The 15,896-nt window shown below is 43.9% G+C and overlaps 1 protein-coding gene across 2 annotated transcripts in view; it reads right to left on the bottom strand.

Annotated features, from left to right (window-relative positions):
* The window catches only part of EBNA1BP2 (EBNA1 binding protein 2), a 119,106-nt gene that overhangs the window by 39,896 nt on the left and 63,314 nt on the right, over positions 1–15,896 (bottom strand). For both annotated transcript variants that reach the window (XM_030206933.1, XM_030206934.1), the window contains exons 5-6: positions 4,350–4,473; positions 4,164–4,253 (exon numbers count right to left, since the gene is read on the bottom strand). In XM_030206933.1, coding sequence (XP_030062793.1) covers positions 4,164–4,253; positions 4,350–4,473 — 214 coding nt within the window. The remainder of the gene's footprint in view (positions 1–4,163; positions 4,254–4,349; positions 4,474–15,896) is intronic.

The following is a 15,896-nucleotide window of genomic DNA, read 5'->3' as shown; positions in this document are numbered from 1 at the left end:
TATTAAAATAGACTTGGGGAAAATTCACTGCTTATTTCTAGGATAAGCAGTATAAAATGTATTGTACATGTTTGGGATCTTGCCAGGTACTTGTGACCTGGATTGGCCACTGTTGAAAACAGGATGCTGGGCTTGATGGACCTTCAGTCTGTCCCAGTATGGCAATATTTATGTAATGTATATAAAGTAACAGACCATTCTGTTAATAATTTATGTTCATTTGGTCATCAAATTGAGTTTTGTTGGTAGTGAATTATATGGCGCATTGGTTCATTTTCTGTGTGCTGCCTGTCAGGGAGAGTACTGACATTCATGTGGTCTTCTTTGTGTAAAAGTTGCCCACCCCTGCTCCAGGAACTCATGCCTATTTCGAATCCCACTAGGTTATGTCCTCTGGCAATAGATTTCACAGCTTAATTATGCGCTGCATAAAATATTTCCTACAATATGCTGGTTGTTAGTTCCATAAAGTGCCGTCTTGTTCTATAGCTGTATGGAAGATTATTTTATTGTGAGAGCAAATGAGCAAGATGGAAATATGAGAGGAAATATTTTTTCACTTCGTCCACAATTAAGCTTTGGAATTCATTGCCAGAGGATGTGGTAAAAGTACAGTAGAATGCCGATTATCCAGACTATTCTCTGCAGAGGGTGGTCCGGATAATCATATATCCGGATAATTAGACACATCAAATTTTTCTAAAGAAAATGCAATCAGAGCATGGCATAATGAACATTAGTTTTATTTGCATCAATAAGTTGGCAGAAAAAAATATAACATATAATACAGTTCTGTAATTATAGTACATACAATACTGTATTTATAATTAAAAAGAAATACTGTGCAGTACTGTATTTAAAAGTAAAGTGCAGTGCTGTATTTCTTGTACATATATATACTACTGTACACTAAAAACGGAAGTAATTCTTAATTGCTTCAAAGTCGATTTTCGTTTCTCAGCTGCAAGATCACGTAGTCTTTTCAGCAGGGCCACCGAAAGGGGGGACGGGGGGCAAAATTCCCCGAGCCCGGCCTTCAAGGGGGGCCCAGCACTGGGCCCCAGGGTCTGTCTTTCTCCTGCTCCTATCGGGAACCGGTCCCAGCACACTGAAGCCGGTAAGAGATAGACCACGGCGTCGGGTCCCCCCTTGAAGGCCGGAGAGGAGCAGACGCACTGACATAGGGGGTAGGGACCCCCCACGTCAATGTGTCAGATCCTCCCTGACCTCCAAGGAGGGGCCTCATGGCAGCCCAAGAGTGAGGGGCAGCAGCAGCGGTTGCGTCCTTGTTGGGCCTGGTGGCTGCGTCCATGTCCAGCGATTCTCCTCTGCCCCTGTCCTCCCCTGACATCCATGTCCAGCAATTCTCCTCTCTCCCCTGCCCTCCCATCCATGTCCAGCGATTCTGTCTTCCCTGCCCTCCCCTCCCATCCATCTCCAGCATGTCTCATCTCTCATCCATGTCTAGCGATTTTCCTCTTCCCCCTGCCCTCCATGACCAGCGATTCTCTTCTCCCCTGCCCTCCCCTCCCACCCATGTACAGCAATTCTCTCTTCCCTGCCCTCCCCTCCCATCCCTGTCCAGCATGTCTCATCTCTCCTCTGCCCTCCCCTCCCATCCATGTCCAGTAATTCTCCTCTCTCCCCTGCCCTCCCCTCCCATCCGTGTCCAGCAATTCTCTCTTCCCTGCCTTCCCCTCAAATCCATGTGCAGCGATTCTCCTCTCTCCCCTCCATGTCCAGCAATTCTCCTCTCTCCCCTGCCATCCCGTCCCCTCCATGTCCAGCGATTCGTTCAAACCCCAGCCCCCCCGCCCTCCTTCAGCTCCCCTCCCCGACTTTCCGTTCGTGTACCCATGCTCTCTGCCTTGAAATCTTTAGTTTACCCGAAATCGCGGCGAACCAGCAGTAAAAGCAGCAGGCAGATGTAATTTCCTTTCTGCGAGGGCGGGACGCACTGAGAGGGAAGGGAAGCGACGAGGAGGCGAGCCTGCCTGCCTGCTGCTTTTATTGCCAGTTTGCTGCGACTTTGGGTAAATTAAAGATTTCAAAGCAGGGAGCACGGGTGCACAAACGGAAGGGAGTGGGCAGGTGAGCTGGACTCACAAAAAAGGTGCCAGTATGCCGTACCGGTGCATACTGGCACAAAAAAGCACTGCGTACAATATATCTGGTCTGGGCTTCCATGACTGTATTTTTAAACAACGACCATGCCCGATTTAAAGTCCTAACCTTTGTGGCCAACCCTTTCAGCTTCTTTTTAACCATTTTCTTCATTTTGTCATAGTCACCCTTTCAAAAATTGAGTACTGTTACAGTAGATTTCATTAGTGACTTCACTCCAGATATCAGCTCAAATTTGATCATGTTATGATCACTGTGTCCCAGCAGATCCAACATCGTTGTTACCTGTTGTACCATGCCCTGCATTCTATTAAGGACCAGATCTAAAATAGCTTCCTTTTTTGTTGGGTCTTGGACCAGTTGCTCCAAGAAGCAGTCATTTATAACATCTAGGAATTCTACCTCCCTAGCCCTCCCTGATGTGGCATTTATCCAGACAACATTGGAGTATTGAAGTCACCCATTATTATAATGTTGTTCAATTTGCCAGCTTTCTTTACTTGTGTAAACATTTGTCCATCTGTCTGTTTGTTCTGTCCTGGCGGACAGTAGTAAAGCCCTACCAGTATATTTTTTCCCTTCACATATGGAATCTCTACCCACAAGGATTCCATGCTGCTGTTTCAAGTTGAGTATTTGTTTTGTTTCACTCAATTTCCTCTTTAACATATAGCGCAACCCTCCTCCAATTTGATCCACTCTATCATTGCGATGTAATTTGTACCCTGATAACACAGTGTCCCATCGATTGTCCTCCTTCCACCAGGTCTCAGATGCCTATTATATCTACCTCTTCATTTAGTGCTATATACTCCAACTCTCCCATGTTATCTTTTAGGCTTCTAGCATTTGTATACAGACAATTCAAATTGTGTTTTTTCCTTGCATCTACAAGCTGCTTTGAAGTTGACAGGGATAATTTGCATCTTTTACTCTGTTCTCCCATTACTCCTGGCTTTCTTTCACCATTGTTGAAACCCCTCTATTGGGATTTCCTAAATGCTCTGTTTCAACAGTATCTTTCGAGGATACTCCACACGAAACCATGCACTCCTGGGCGACTGTCGGCTTTCCCCCCCTCCTCCTATTTTAGTTTAAAAGCTGCTCTATTTTAAAAGTTAGCACCAGAAGCCTGGTTCCATCCCGGTTAAGGTGGAGTCTATCCTTTCGGAACAGGCTCTCCCCTTTCCCAGAATGTTGTCCAGTTCCTAACAAATCTAAATCCCTCATCCTTGCACCATCGTCTCAACCAGGCATTAAGAATGCAGAACTCTGCCTGCCTCTTGGGTCCTGCATGTGGAACGGAGAGCATTTCCGAAAATAAGGCAGCATAGCAAAATTGAAATAAGTGAAATAAAATGAGAAGATCAATCTGCTGCTGAGTGCCTGAGCCATAACTATCTGCAGGCTGTCATCCATGAGCAGATGCAGACCAGATCTACACAGCAGCATAGGACTCCATGTGCGCCATCCCCAAGGACTATGGCAGCTGCTGGTGCAACAAGAGTGCTTAGGTCTTCACTGCGGAAGAGAAGTCCTGCTCGAGCAGCTGTTCAATCTTCCTTTCATGAGAGTCTTTTAGTGTGAAGCCCCTTCCCACCACGGAGTTGACCTAAGGTATCCTGCACATCGCTAGGTCAGGGATGGTACCTCCTCAGGAGCCTTGTGTCCCTCAAGATGCTATCTAGGGACTCTCTGTGATTTCAGCATCCGCTTGTTTATTCCACCTGTGGCTTTATAAACTTTTCTTCTCCTCTATAAAATCAAGGCCAAAGTAAAGTACAGTAAACACTTTCTCCCGTTTAATTCTCATTAATGCCCTGTTATCTTCCCCTTTTCATCTATACCTAAAAAAGATTAATATACCTATCTTTAATGATGAGCAAAAATAAATCGTCCTCTGAGCCTTTGCTATTCTAGCCTTCCTTTTTCCTGTGTCTACTATCTGAATGCTACTTCCTTGTTCTTACATTTTCTCCTACACTGCTCACCCAGTAGTCTTTTTCCATGAGAAAGCTCATGCTCCAGTCCTATCTCACCTTTTTACCATACTTCTTCAGTGCTCGCAGCTGCTTAGCTTTCTCAGACTTCTCCATGGCCACCTGTTTGATCTGCAGCTTTTGCCGAATCTGTGGAGAAAAAAGTCAAAGTGGTTTTCAAGGAAAGGAAATCCCACAAGAATGAGAAAAAAAAGACACATGATTCAGAAGCCGTCAGCTACATGCCTTTTGCATATGTTGGTCAGTTTTTGCCATTTCTGCAAAGTAATCTTCTGGACGCTTTGTAGGAATTTGGAATCTATGCAGTTGAGGTAGAGCCTGCAGCACAGCAGCCTGAGCTTGGCGATAACTGAGAGAGATAAAAAATTATATACCCCTGTCAAAAACCTAAAATTATCAGTGCACTACTACCTTCAGACAGAAATCAGGCATTCAATGGCAGAAATCAGGCATCCCACTATTATGTCCTCACTGCACTGATTCCAAGCATACACTTGACTAAGGATATAAAAATAGCCATACTGGGTCAGACCAATCATCCATCTGGTCTATTTTCTTGCTTCCAGCAGTGGCCAATTCAGGTCACAAGTACCTGACCTAATCCAAATAGTAGCAAGATTCATGCTACTGATCCCAGGGACAAGAGTGGCTTTCCCAATGTTTTTCTCAATAGCAGACTATTGACTTTCCTCCAGGAACTTGTCCAAACCTTTTTAAAATCCAGATACACTAACCGCGTCAACCAGTTCCAGAGCTTAACTATTAGTTGAGTGAAATAATATTTCCTCCTGTTCATTTTATAAGTAGCACCATGTAACTTTGAGTAAAAAATCGATTTACCTTTACCTATTCTACACCACTACGTATTTGGTAGACCTCTTAGCCGTCGCTTTTCCAAGCTGAAGAGTCCTAACCTCTTAAGCCTTTGCTCATATGAGAGGAGTTCAATCCCCTTAATCATTTTGGTCGCCCTTCTTTGAATCTTTTCTAATTCTGCTATATCTTTTTTAAGATACTACCACTACTACTTATCACTTCTATAGCGCTACAAGGTATACGCAGCACTGTACATCACACATGAAAAGACAGTCCCTGCTCAAAGAGCTCACAATCTAAATAGGACAGGCAAACAGATAGAACAACAAAGAGGTAAGGGAGTTAATGAGGTGAGAATAAAAGGGTACAGGGCAGGTAAGCAGTGGTTAGGGGTTAAAAGCAGCGTTAAAGAGGTGGGCTTTTAGCCTGGATTTGAAAACAGCCAAAGAAGGGGCTAGACGTACAGGCTTGGGAAGTCTATTCCAGGTGTAGGGTGCAGCGAGATAAAAGGAACGGAGTCTGGAATTAGCAGTAGAGGAGAAGGGGACAGACAAGAGAGGTTTATCCACAGAACGGAGTACTCGAGGGGGGTGTAGGGAGAGACAATAGTGGAGAGGTACTGGGGAGCGGTAGAATGAATGCACTTATAGGTCAGTAAGAGAAGTTTGAATTGAATGCGGAAACGGAAAGGGAGCCAGTGACGTGATTTGAGGAGAGAGCTAATGTGAGCATAGCGACTCTGGTGGAAAATGAGTCGCGCAGCAGAGTTTTGGACTGATTGAAGAGGAGAGAGATGGCTAAGTGGGAGGCCGGTGAGAAGCAGATTGCAATAATCTAGGCGAGAGGTGATAAGAGTGTGGATAAGGGTCCTGGTAGAATGCTCAGAGAGGAAGGGACAGATTTTGCTGATGTTTAGAGAAAGAAACGACAGGTTTTGGCAATCTGCTGAATGTGAGCAGAGAAGGAGTCAAATATGACCCCAAGATTACGAGCTGATGAGACAGGGAGAATGAGAATGCTATCCAAAGAAATAGAGAAAGGGGGGAGAGAGGAGAGGTGGGTTTAGGGGGAAAGATGAGAAGCTCGGTTTTGGCCATGTCAAGTTTCAGATGACGTTGAGACATCCAGGCAGGCTGATACACTGGTCTGGGTGCTGGTTGAGATTTTGGGGGTAGAGAGGTAGATCTGGGAGTCGTCAACGTAGAGGTGGTATTGAAAGCCATGGGATGATATCAGAGAGCCAAGGGAAGAAGTGTAGATGAGAACAGGAGAGGACCGAGAACAGAACCCTGAGGTACACCAATTGGTAGTGGGATAGAAGTGGAAGAGGATCCACCAGAGTGTACACTAAAGGTGCGAAGCAAGAGGTAGGAGGAGAACCAGAAAAGAACAGAGCCCTGGAATCCAAGTGAAGACAATGTACCAAGGAGTAAGCTGTGATCAACAGTGTCAAAAGCGGCAGATAGAGCGAGAAGAATGAGGATAGAACAGAAACCTTTGGATTTGGCCAGTAACAGGTCGTTCGAAACTTTAGTAAGTGCAGTTTCAGTTGAATGAAGAGGGCAAAAGCCAGATTGGAGTGGGTCAAGAACAGCATGAGATGAAAGAAAGTCAAGACAGCGGCGGTGAACGGCGCATTCAAGTATCTTGGAGAGGAAGGGGAGATGGGTCGATAGTTGGAAGGACAGGTAGGGTCAAGTGAAGGCTTCTTAAGGAGTGGAAAGTGAAAGACTGAGGATATGACAGATAAAAGGGGTGAAAGAAGGAGAGATGGTGTTAAGAAGGTGGGTAGGAATGGGATCAGTGGAGCAGGTAGTTCGTTTTGAGGAGGAGAGAAGATGCGTTGTTTCCTCATCAGTGATTACGGGAAAGGAGGAAAAGGACGGAGGGGTTGGGGAGTTAGAGGAACGGACAAGGGGAGGGAGGAGGTGGGGGGTGGCTTGGTTGAGAATTTGAAGTTTATCTTCTGAACCTTGTCGTGGAAGAACTCAGCTAGGGTCTGAGGAGATAGTGAGGGGGGAGTTGGAGATGGAGGCATCTTGAGGAGAGAGTTCAGTGTGGCGAAGAGAAGTTGAGGGTTTGAGCTGAGAGAATTAGTCAGCTGGATGTAATAGTCCTGTTTGGCAAGCAAAAGAGCAGATTGGAAGGAGGTCAGCACGAACACGAGATTTCAGCCAGAGGCGTTCGGCGGAGCAGGCACAGGAACGTAGGTAGTGGATTTTAGAGGTCAGCCAAGGCTGGGGGGTTTGGTACGCCTTATAGGACAGGGCATGAGAGGTGCAAGAGTGTCTAAAGCAGAGGATAGAATAGTATTGTAAGAAGAGACGGCTTTATTGACAGATTTGGATGGTGCAGTGGTAGAGAGGAGGTTCGAGACACTGGAGGATAGGGTAGTAGGGTCAATAGCCTGAAGATTCCTAGATAAATTGGTTAAGATTGGACAGGAGGAAGTTTAAGTGCGAAGGTTATTAGATGATGGTCAGAGAGGGGAAGATCAGAGGCAAAGGAATTGGAGGGAGAGCAGTTATAGGAGATCAAGACAGTGACCATTTTGGTAAGTGGGGGAAGTGGAGCATAGTTGGAGATTAAAGGAGGATGTTAAGGCGAGGAATTGGGAAACGTAAGAGTTGGAGGGATCATTAGCATGAATGTTAAAGTCGCCAAGGATGAGGGAGGGGGAAGAAGGATCATGAAAGAAGGAAAGCCAAGTGTCAAAGTCACTGAGGAAGGATGAAAGGGACTTATCAGGGGGACGATAAATAACTGCTATTCGAAGAGGAAAAGGAGTGAATAGGCGGACGGAGTGGACTTCAAAGGAAGAAAAGCAGAGAGACTGAGGTGGCAGAAGAGATTGAAATTTGGAAGAGGGTGAGAGTAATAGTCCAACACCACCACCGCGGCCAGCAGGGCGAGGAGTGTGGGAGAAGATACGGTGACAAGAACTTTTACTAAGCATTGTAGGAGCTTATGCGTGACAATTTGGCGTTACCACCCGGCTACCGAGTGGCCCTTGCGGTAATTTCATTTGTGATGTGCCAGCTATTTTCTGGTGTGTGGCAGTAATTGTCATTCTACGCGCATAGACGAGTACAGTGTGAGACCTTACTGCTAAGTCAATGGCTGGCGGTAAGGTCTCACACCCAAAATGGATGCAAACCAATTTTTATTTTGCCGCACATCCATTTTTGGCAAAAATTTTTAAAAGGCTTTTACAGGCGCACTGAAGAATGGATCTGTGCTTGCCCAAAACACGTGCCTACTTTAGCGCAGTCCATTTTTCAGCGCACCTTAATAAAAGGGCCCCAAAGTGAGGTTGCATCATGGAGTGATACAGAGGTATTATAATATTGTCTTGTTTTCTATCCTTTTCCTAATAATTCCTAGCGTCCTGAATGCATTTTTGACCATTGACACACACTGAGCACATTTCAGTGCATTGTCTATGATGACACCAAGATTGTTTTCTTGAGTGCAGACTCCTAATTTGGATCTTAGCATCAAGTAACTATGAGTCTAAGAAATAAGATGGGAGAGTTGGAATATATTGCACTAAATGAAAAATTGGATATAATAGGCATTACTGAGACCTGGTGGAAGGAGGATAACCAGTGGGACACTGTCATACTGGGGAACAAAGTATATCGTAGTGATAGGGTGGACCGGACTGGTGGAGGGGTAGCATTGTATATTAACGAGAGCCTTGACTCAGATAGATTACAAATTTGGCAGGACACAAATCACACCTTTGAATCATTGTGGGTTGAAATTCCATGTATAAAGGGAAAAGGACGGTGATAGGAGTGTACTACCGTCCGCCTCGCCAGGATGAGCAGGTAGACGAAGAAATGATAAAAGAAATCAGAGATGCAAACAAAATGGGCAATGCGATAATAATGGGTGAATTCAATTATCCAAATATAGACTGGGTAAATGTAACATCGGGACACGCTAGAGAGGTACAATTCCTTGATGAAATCAAGGACAGCTTTATGGAGCAGCTGGTGCAGGAGCTGACGAAAGAAGGAAAAATTCTAGACTTGGTCCTTAGTGGAGCGCATGATCTGGTGAAGGATGTTATGGTACTGGGGCCGCTTGATAACAGTGATCATAATATGATCAGTTTTGATATCAACCTTGAAGTATCTATACACAGGAAGTCAAATACGTTAGCGCTTAACTTTAAAAAAAGGAGACTATGATAAAATGAGAAGAACGGTTAAAAAAAACTCAGGGGGGGGGGGGGGGGCAACTGAGAGGGTAAAAACTGTACAACAGGCATGGACGCTGTTCAAAAATACCATCCTGGAGGCCCAGGCTAAACATATTCCGTGAATTAGAAAAGAAAGACGGAAGTCCAAAAGACAGCCGGCGTGGTTGAAAAGTCAGGTGAAGGAAGCTATTAGGGCTAAAAGAAACGCCTTCAGAAAATGGAAGAAGAAACCGTCTGAAAATAACAAGAAGCAGCATAAGGAGTGTCAAAGCAAATGCAAGGCGCAGATAAAGAAGGCCAAGAGGGATTACAAAAAAAAGATAGCATTAGAGGCAAAAAAACATAGCAAAACGTTTTTCGGTATATTAAAAGCAGGAAGCCGGCAAAAGAATCGGTTGGGCTGCTGGATGACCGAGGGGTAAAAGGGGCGATCAAGGAAGATAAAGACGTAGCGGAGAGATTGAATGAATTCTTTGCTTCGGTCTTCACCGAGGAAGATTTGGGTGGGATACCGGTGTTGGAAATGGTATTTCAAGCGGACGAGTCGGAGAAACTTCATGGTAAACCTGGAGGACGTAATGGGGCAGTTCAGCAAACTGAAGAGTAGCAAATCTCCTGGAACGGATGGTATTCATCCTAGAGTACTGATAGAACTGAAAAATGAGCTTGCGGAGCTATTGTTAGTGATATGTAATTTATCTTTAAAATCGAGCGTGGTACCGGAAGATTGGAGGGTGGCTAATGTAACGCCGATTTTTAAAAAAGGTTTCATGTATCGGATCTTTTACCGATACAGGGTAATCCCCAGTTCAAACCGGGGTCAGAAAACAAAGTATTTTGCAGATGGGCGGAGATGGGGATCACTAGACTAGAACACGTTAGGGGCGCTAAGGGACAGTTATTACAATTAGGAGCCCTGGGGGTGGGAATAGGTCAAAACCAACAATTTGCATACTGTCAGCTGACACATTATGTCAGATCGCTGGAGCCAGGGAAACTGAGCAGTGGACATGGGCGTCATGTAAAAGAATTTTTTAGCTCAGTGCCTGGGGAGCATTTATCGGTGTCTGGGTTACAGAAAGCATTAGGGGAGCTAAGCAAAGGGAAAGACACAGGAAACATTCTTGGTAAATGGGCTCAGGATCTGCGACGCCCAAATTTGCCCTTGGATCTCCAGAAGATGTCGGCCAGAATATCCACCCTGTCCGGGAATGCAACATTGAGAGAATGCCAATATAGAATTTTATTTCGGGCATATATGTCCAAGTATCAGGTATCCAGGTTTGGGGGGTAGTTGACCCCATTTGTTCCAAGTGCAGGCAGGGGGAGGGCACACACTTTCATTCTCTTTAGGAATGTTATAAAATAAAAACATTTTGGAGGCAAATTGTAGGGTTTTTAGAGTTCATGTTGCGGGGAAGGATCCCGCTTTCCCCGTTGGGTCTCCTGTTGGATAAATATGAAATATTTGTACTACACTCTAGGGGGGCTCGGCAGTTCATTAGGAAGGCGAGTTTAGTAGGCAAGAAACTTATTTTAAATGCCTGGGTCAAAACAGAACCGCCGGATTTCTGGCACTGGAGAAATCGCCTGCATGAGCTGCTAATGATGGAGCGGAGAGGGGTGGGATCTTCCCCAAAGAAAAGGAAAGTGTTCCTAGACATCTGGGAATCTTATACACAAACTCTGGTACCCAAAGCTCGTAGCTTCATTTTAAACCGTATTTGAAGAGTGGCGGGGGGGGGGGGGGGGGGGGGGGGGGAGAGGATTTTTTTCCCTCTCTTTCTTCTCTTTGTATTATTTTAGTTAACTTGGTATTCTTTACTCATAGTGTTAGTATAGCACATGGGAGGGGTGGGAGTAGATGTGGGGGGAGGTGAGGGGAGGGGGGATAATAACCATTTAATGGGATGCAAAAGTTGCAACGGAAGTATGCTCAAGGGGTAACTCTCAGGAATATTAAACGGCTAGCTGCCTGTATCTTCCATCACCAGTTTCTTAACATCTACATAGGTGGGAAGGGGGGAGGGGTAGGTGGGGGGGGGGGGGGGGGTGAAGGCAGCTGTTAAGAGCCTGCAGCTGACCCCGACAGTGAGGTCTATGTATATAGCAGGTAAACCAAACAAATGTGCTTTGGTGTGTTTTCGCTGTTGGTACTATGGATTGAGTATTATTCGTCAATCAGCTATGGAGACATAATAAAGCTGATGGATTAACCTTAATGGGGGGGGGGGGGGGATGGGAACGGGGTGGAGAAAAGGTTGAAAAAGGTTTGATGATAAGAGATGTAACTTGTGTATTCAGTTGTTTGGTTGAGTTTGTCATTGACTGCAAATGGAGATTGTTACTTGTTTACTATACGGAATCATCAATAAAAAATGATAAACATTAAAAAAGGTTCCAGGGGAGATCCGGGAAATTATAAATCGGTGAGTCTGACGTCGGTGCCACGGAAAATAGTACAGACTATTATCAAAAACAAAATTACAGAGAACATCCAAGGACAAGGATTACTGAGACCAAGTCAGCATGGCTTTTGTGTGGGGAAATCTTGCCTGACCAATTTACTTCAATTCTTTAAAGGAGTAAACATGTGGACAAAGGGGAGCCAGTTGATATTGTGTATCTGGATTTTCAAAAGGCGTTTGACAAGGTACCTCATGAAAGGCTACAGAGGAAATTGGAGGGTCATGGGATAGAAGGAAATGTCCTATTGTGGATTAAAAACTGGTTGAAGGATAGGAAACAGAGAGTGGGGTTAAATGGGCAGTATTCACAATGGAGAAGAGTAGTTAGTAGGGTTCCTCAGGGGTCTGTACTAGGACCGCTGCTTTTTAATATATTTATAAATGATTTAGAGATGGGAGTAACTAGTGAGGTAATTAAATTTGCTGATGACACAAAGTTATTCAAAGTTGTTAACTCGCGACAGGATTGTGAAAAATTACAGAAGGACCTTACGAGACTGGGCGGCTAAATGGCAGATGACGTTTAATGTGAGCAAGTGCAAGGTGATGCATGTGGGAAAAAAGAACCCGAATTATAGCTACGTCATGCAAGGTTCCACGTTAGGAGTTACGGACCAAGAAAGGGATCTGGGTGTCATCATTGTCGATAATACACTGAAACCTTCTGCTCAGTGTGCTGCTGCGGCTAGGAAAGCGAATAGAATGTTAGGTGTCATTAGGAAAGGTATGGAAAATAGGTGTGAGGATGTTATAATGCTGTTGTATCGCTCCATGGTGCGACCGCACCTTGAGTACTGTGTTCAATTCTGGCCGCCGCATCTCAAGAAAGATATAGTAGAATTGGAAAAGGTGCAACGAAGAACCACGAAAATGATAGCGGGGATGGGACGACTTCCCTATGAAGAAAGACTAAGGAGGCTAAGGCTTTTCAGCTTGGAGAAGAGACGGCTGAGGGGAGACATGATAGAGGTATATAAAATATTGAGTGGAGTGGAACAGGTGGATCTGAAGCGTCTGTTCACGCTTTCCAAAAATACTAGGACTAGGGGGCATGTGATGAAACTACATTGTAGTAAATTTAAAACAAATCGGAGAAAATCTTTCTTCACCCAACGCATAATTAAACTCCGGAATTCATTGCCGGAGAACGTGGTGAAGGCAGTTAGCTTAGCAGAGTTTAAAACGGGGCTACACGGTTTCCTAAAGGACAAGTCCATAAACCACTACTAAATGGACTTGGGAAAAATCCACAATTCCAGGAATAGCATGTATAGAATGTTTGTACGTTTGGGAAGCTTGCCAGGTGCTCTTGGCCTGGATTGGCCGCTGTCGTGGACAGGATGCTGGGCTCGATGGACCTTTGGTCTTTTCCCAGTGTGGCATTACTTATGTACTTATGATTCAGATTATTCTTCCCAATGTGCATCATTAAATTTCATCTGCCATTTGGATACCCAGTCTTCCAACACCTTACGCTACCACTCCTGTGTATTCATTACAGCACCAATGTCCCACACTGCAATTCTAGCACAGCCCCACACATACATGGCACTTACCGCAGGACGTGACATGTCCTGCAATATGCTATTTTAAGCGGCGTTAGGCATGCGTTAGCACCTAACACAGCTTATTAAAATTGCCCCTAAAGTATAAGAAAACTGTAATAATATAATATCATGTACTACTTAGACAAAAGCAGAGAAAATTCAAGAACAAGCCCAGAAGCAGGGCACAAATAAGGAAAAATTGAGTTCCCTAAAATGGGCAGTTCTATGATTAAAAAATAAGCATGATTTTTAACATCTTTGTGACTGATATTGCAGAAGAGCTATCTGGTAAGATTTGTCTCTTTGCAGACGATACCAAACTCTGTAATAGAATGGACACCCCGGAGGGTGTGGATGACATGAGGAAAGATCTAGCAAAGCATGAAGAATGGTCCGATAACTGGCAACTAAGATTTAATGCTAAGAAATGCAGGGTCATGCACTTGGGTCACAAGAATTCAAGGGCACGGTACAATATTGGGGGTGAACTGCTTCTGTGTATGAAAGAAGTACTTGGGAGTGGTTGTGTCTGATATATGTTCACTGGATTTCACTGAGTCACTATTTTGAACACAAAAAAGGACACATGCAATGATTAGAGAATGTTGACACTACACAGTGTCACAAACATACATCTCAATATCATCTCGAATTTCTGAGCACAACAATGGAAAAAAAAAGTTTCAGTAATAAAAATCTTTTTTGGGTGATTTAGAAAAAAGAAGGCAGATAAAGATGCTTCTAGTACATACTTATTTTCCTTTGTTTGTTGTTGGTATAATGGTACATTTGTTTATAGTGTGACCTTACAATTATATGAGGATTTGGTTGGTAGAATGGTACATCTATAAATTGTGTGACTTAAGTCAGCATCCATCCTTTTCCCACTAAAGCTTAACATACAACTCTGCAATAATTCAGATCCATCTCTCCAGTCACTCAGCATCCCTACCTTCAATCTTACAACCAACTGATCAGCATTGCGTTTCAAGGATCATCTCGCCTGGGCAGAACTCTTGTTCAACTATATGCATGCAGTAAGCTAGCTCTCTGTTTTACTTATTTATTGGAAATCAAGAAAAGCTAGTCTTCCTTTGGATGTTGAGCTGGTTGACCTAGGAATTCAATAATACATGGATCCATAGTATGAGAACAGTATTGTGCATGCTCTCTCTTATTCAATGCTGTATGCCACTACTGGAGCACATCTTTCACTATAAATACCCTAAACATTTTAAAGCCTACATCTTGAAATAACATTACGTTACACTACTGATACACTGTCCTACCTGTGCTCTGCTCATATACTACCAATGCAATGTAAAAAGCAACCATAAGAACAGTGGCGTAGCCAGACCTAACATTTTGGGTGGGCCCAGAGCTAATATGGGTGGGCACTATGTATATGTATATTTAGCACTGAAACAGTACTAGTGACTTTAATGAATACATTTAAACAAACAATTGCAATGGGCAACAACATACTCCTCTTACAATTCGACATGCCCAGCGCCTTCGATATGGTCAACCATAGAATATTACTACATATCCTAGAATTCTTTGGTGTGGGAGGCAATGCTCTTAACTGGCTTAGAGGATTCCTGACCTCAAGATCATACCAAGTAACATCTAACGAGAATATATCCACCCCATGGACACCCAAATGCGGAGTTCCTCAAGGATCCCCCCTTTCACCAACCCTCTTTAACCTAATGATGATACCCCTAGCCAAGCTACTAGCTAATCAAAACCTCAACCCATACATATATGCAGATGATGTCACGATCTACATCCCGTTTAAACATAATCTAAAGGAAATCTCCAACGAGATCAACCAAAGCTTCCAAATAATGCACTCCTGGGCAGATGCATTTCAGTTAAAACTCAACGCAGAAAAAACACAATGTCTTATACTCACCTCACAATACAACACAAACCAATTCACCACAATAACCACACCAAATGTTTCTCTACCTGTCTTAAACACACTGAAAATTCTTGGAGTCACCATTGATCGAAACCTCACACTTGAAAACCACGTGAAGAATACAACTAAAAAAATGCTTCACGCCATGTGGAAACTTAAAAGAGTAAAACCTTTCTTCCCTAGGTCCATCTTTCGCAATCTGGTACAATCAATGGTACTAAGCCACCTGGACTACTGCAACGCACTATACGCTAGCTGCAAAGAACAGACTATCAAAAAACTTCAAACAGCCCAGAATACCGCAGCCAGACTCATATTCGGAAAAACAAAATATGAAAGTGCAAAACCCCTAAGAAAGAAACTGCACTGGCTCCCACTCAAAGAAAGAAGTACGTTCAAGATATGCAAGACTGTTCATAAAATCATTTACGGAGACGCACCGACCTACATGCTAGACCTCGTCAACCTACCTCCTAGAAATGCTAAAAGATCTGCCCGCACATTTCTTAATTTACACTTCCCCAGCTGTAAAGGATTAAAATACAAACAAACACATGCAACCAGCTTCTCATACTTGAGCACACAACTGTGGAATGCACTACCAACAAAACTGAAAACAATTAATGAAATAACTAACTTTCGCAAATCTCTGAAAACCTATCTCTTCAGCAAGGCCTACCACGAGAATCCATAACTTAACAATAACACTTCACCACCTCACCCTGACTCTAAACGACGTCTTTCTTTAAAGGCTGGCCTAGTTCTTCTCTGTCATCCTTGATTTCTTTGTAACACCAATTGTAT

Source organism: Microcaecilia unicolor, chromosome 6, assembly GCF_901765095.1.
Source record: "Microcaecilia unicolor chromosome 6, aMicUni1.1, whole genome shotgun sequence".
In the NCBI taxonomy this organism is placed as follows: Eukaryota; Metazoa; Chordata; class Amphibia; order Gymnophiona; family Siphonopidae; genus Microcaecilia; species Microcaecilia unicolor.
Note: the sequence above shows the minus strand (reverse complement) of the source record. Positions and strands in the feature narration are given on the sequence as shown.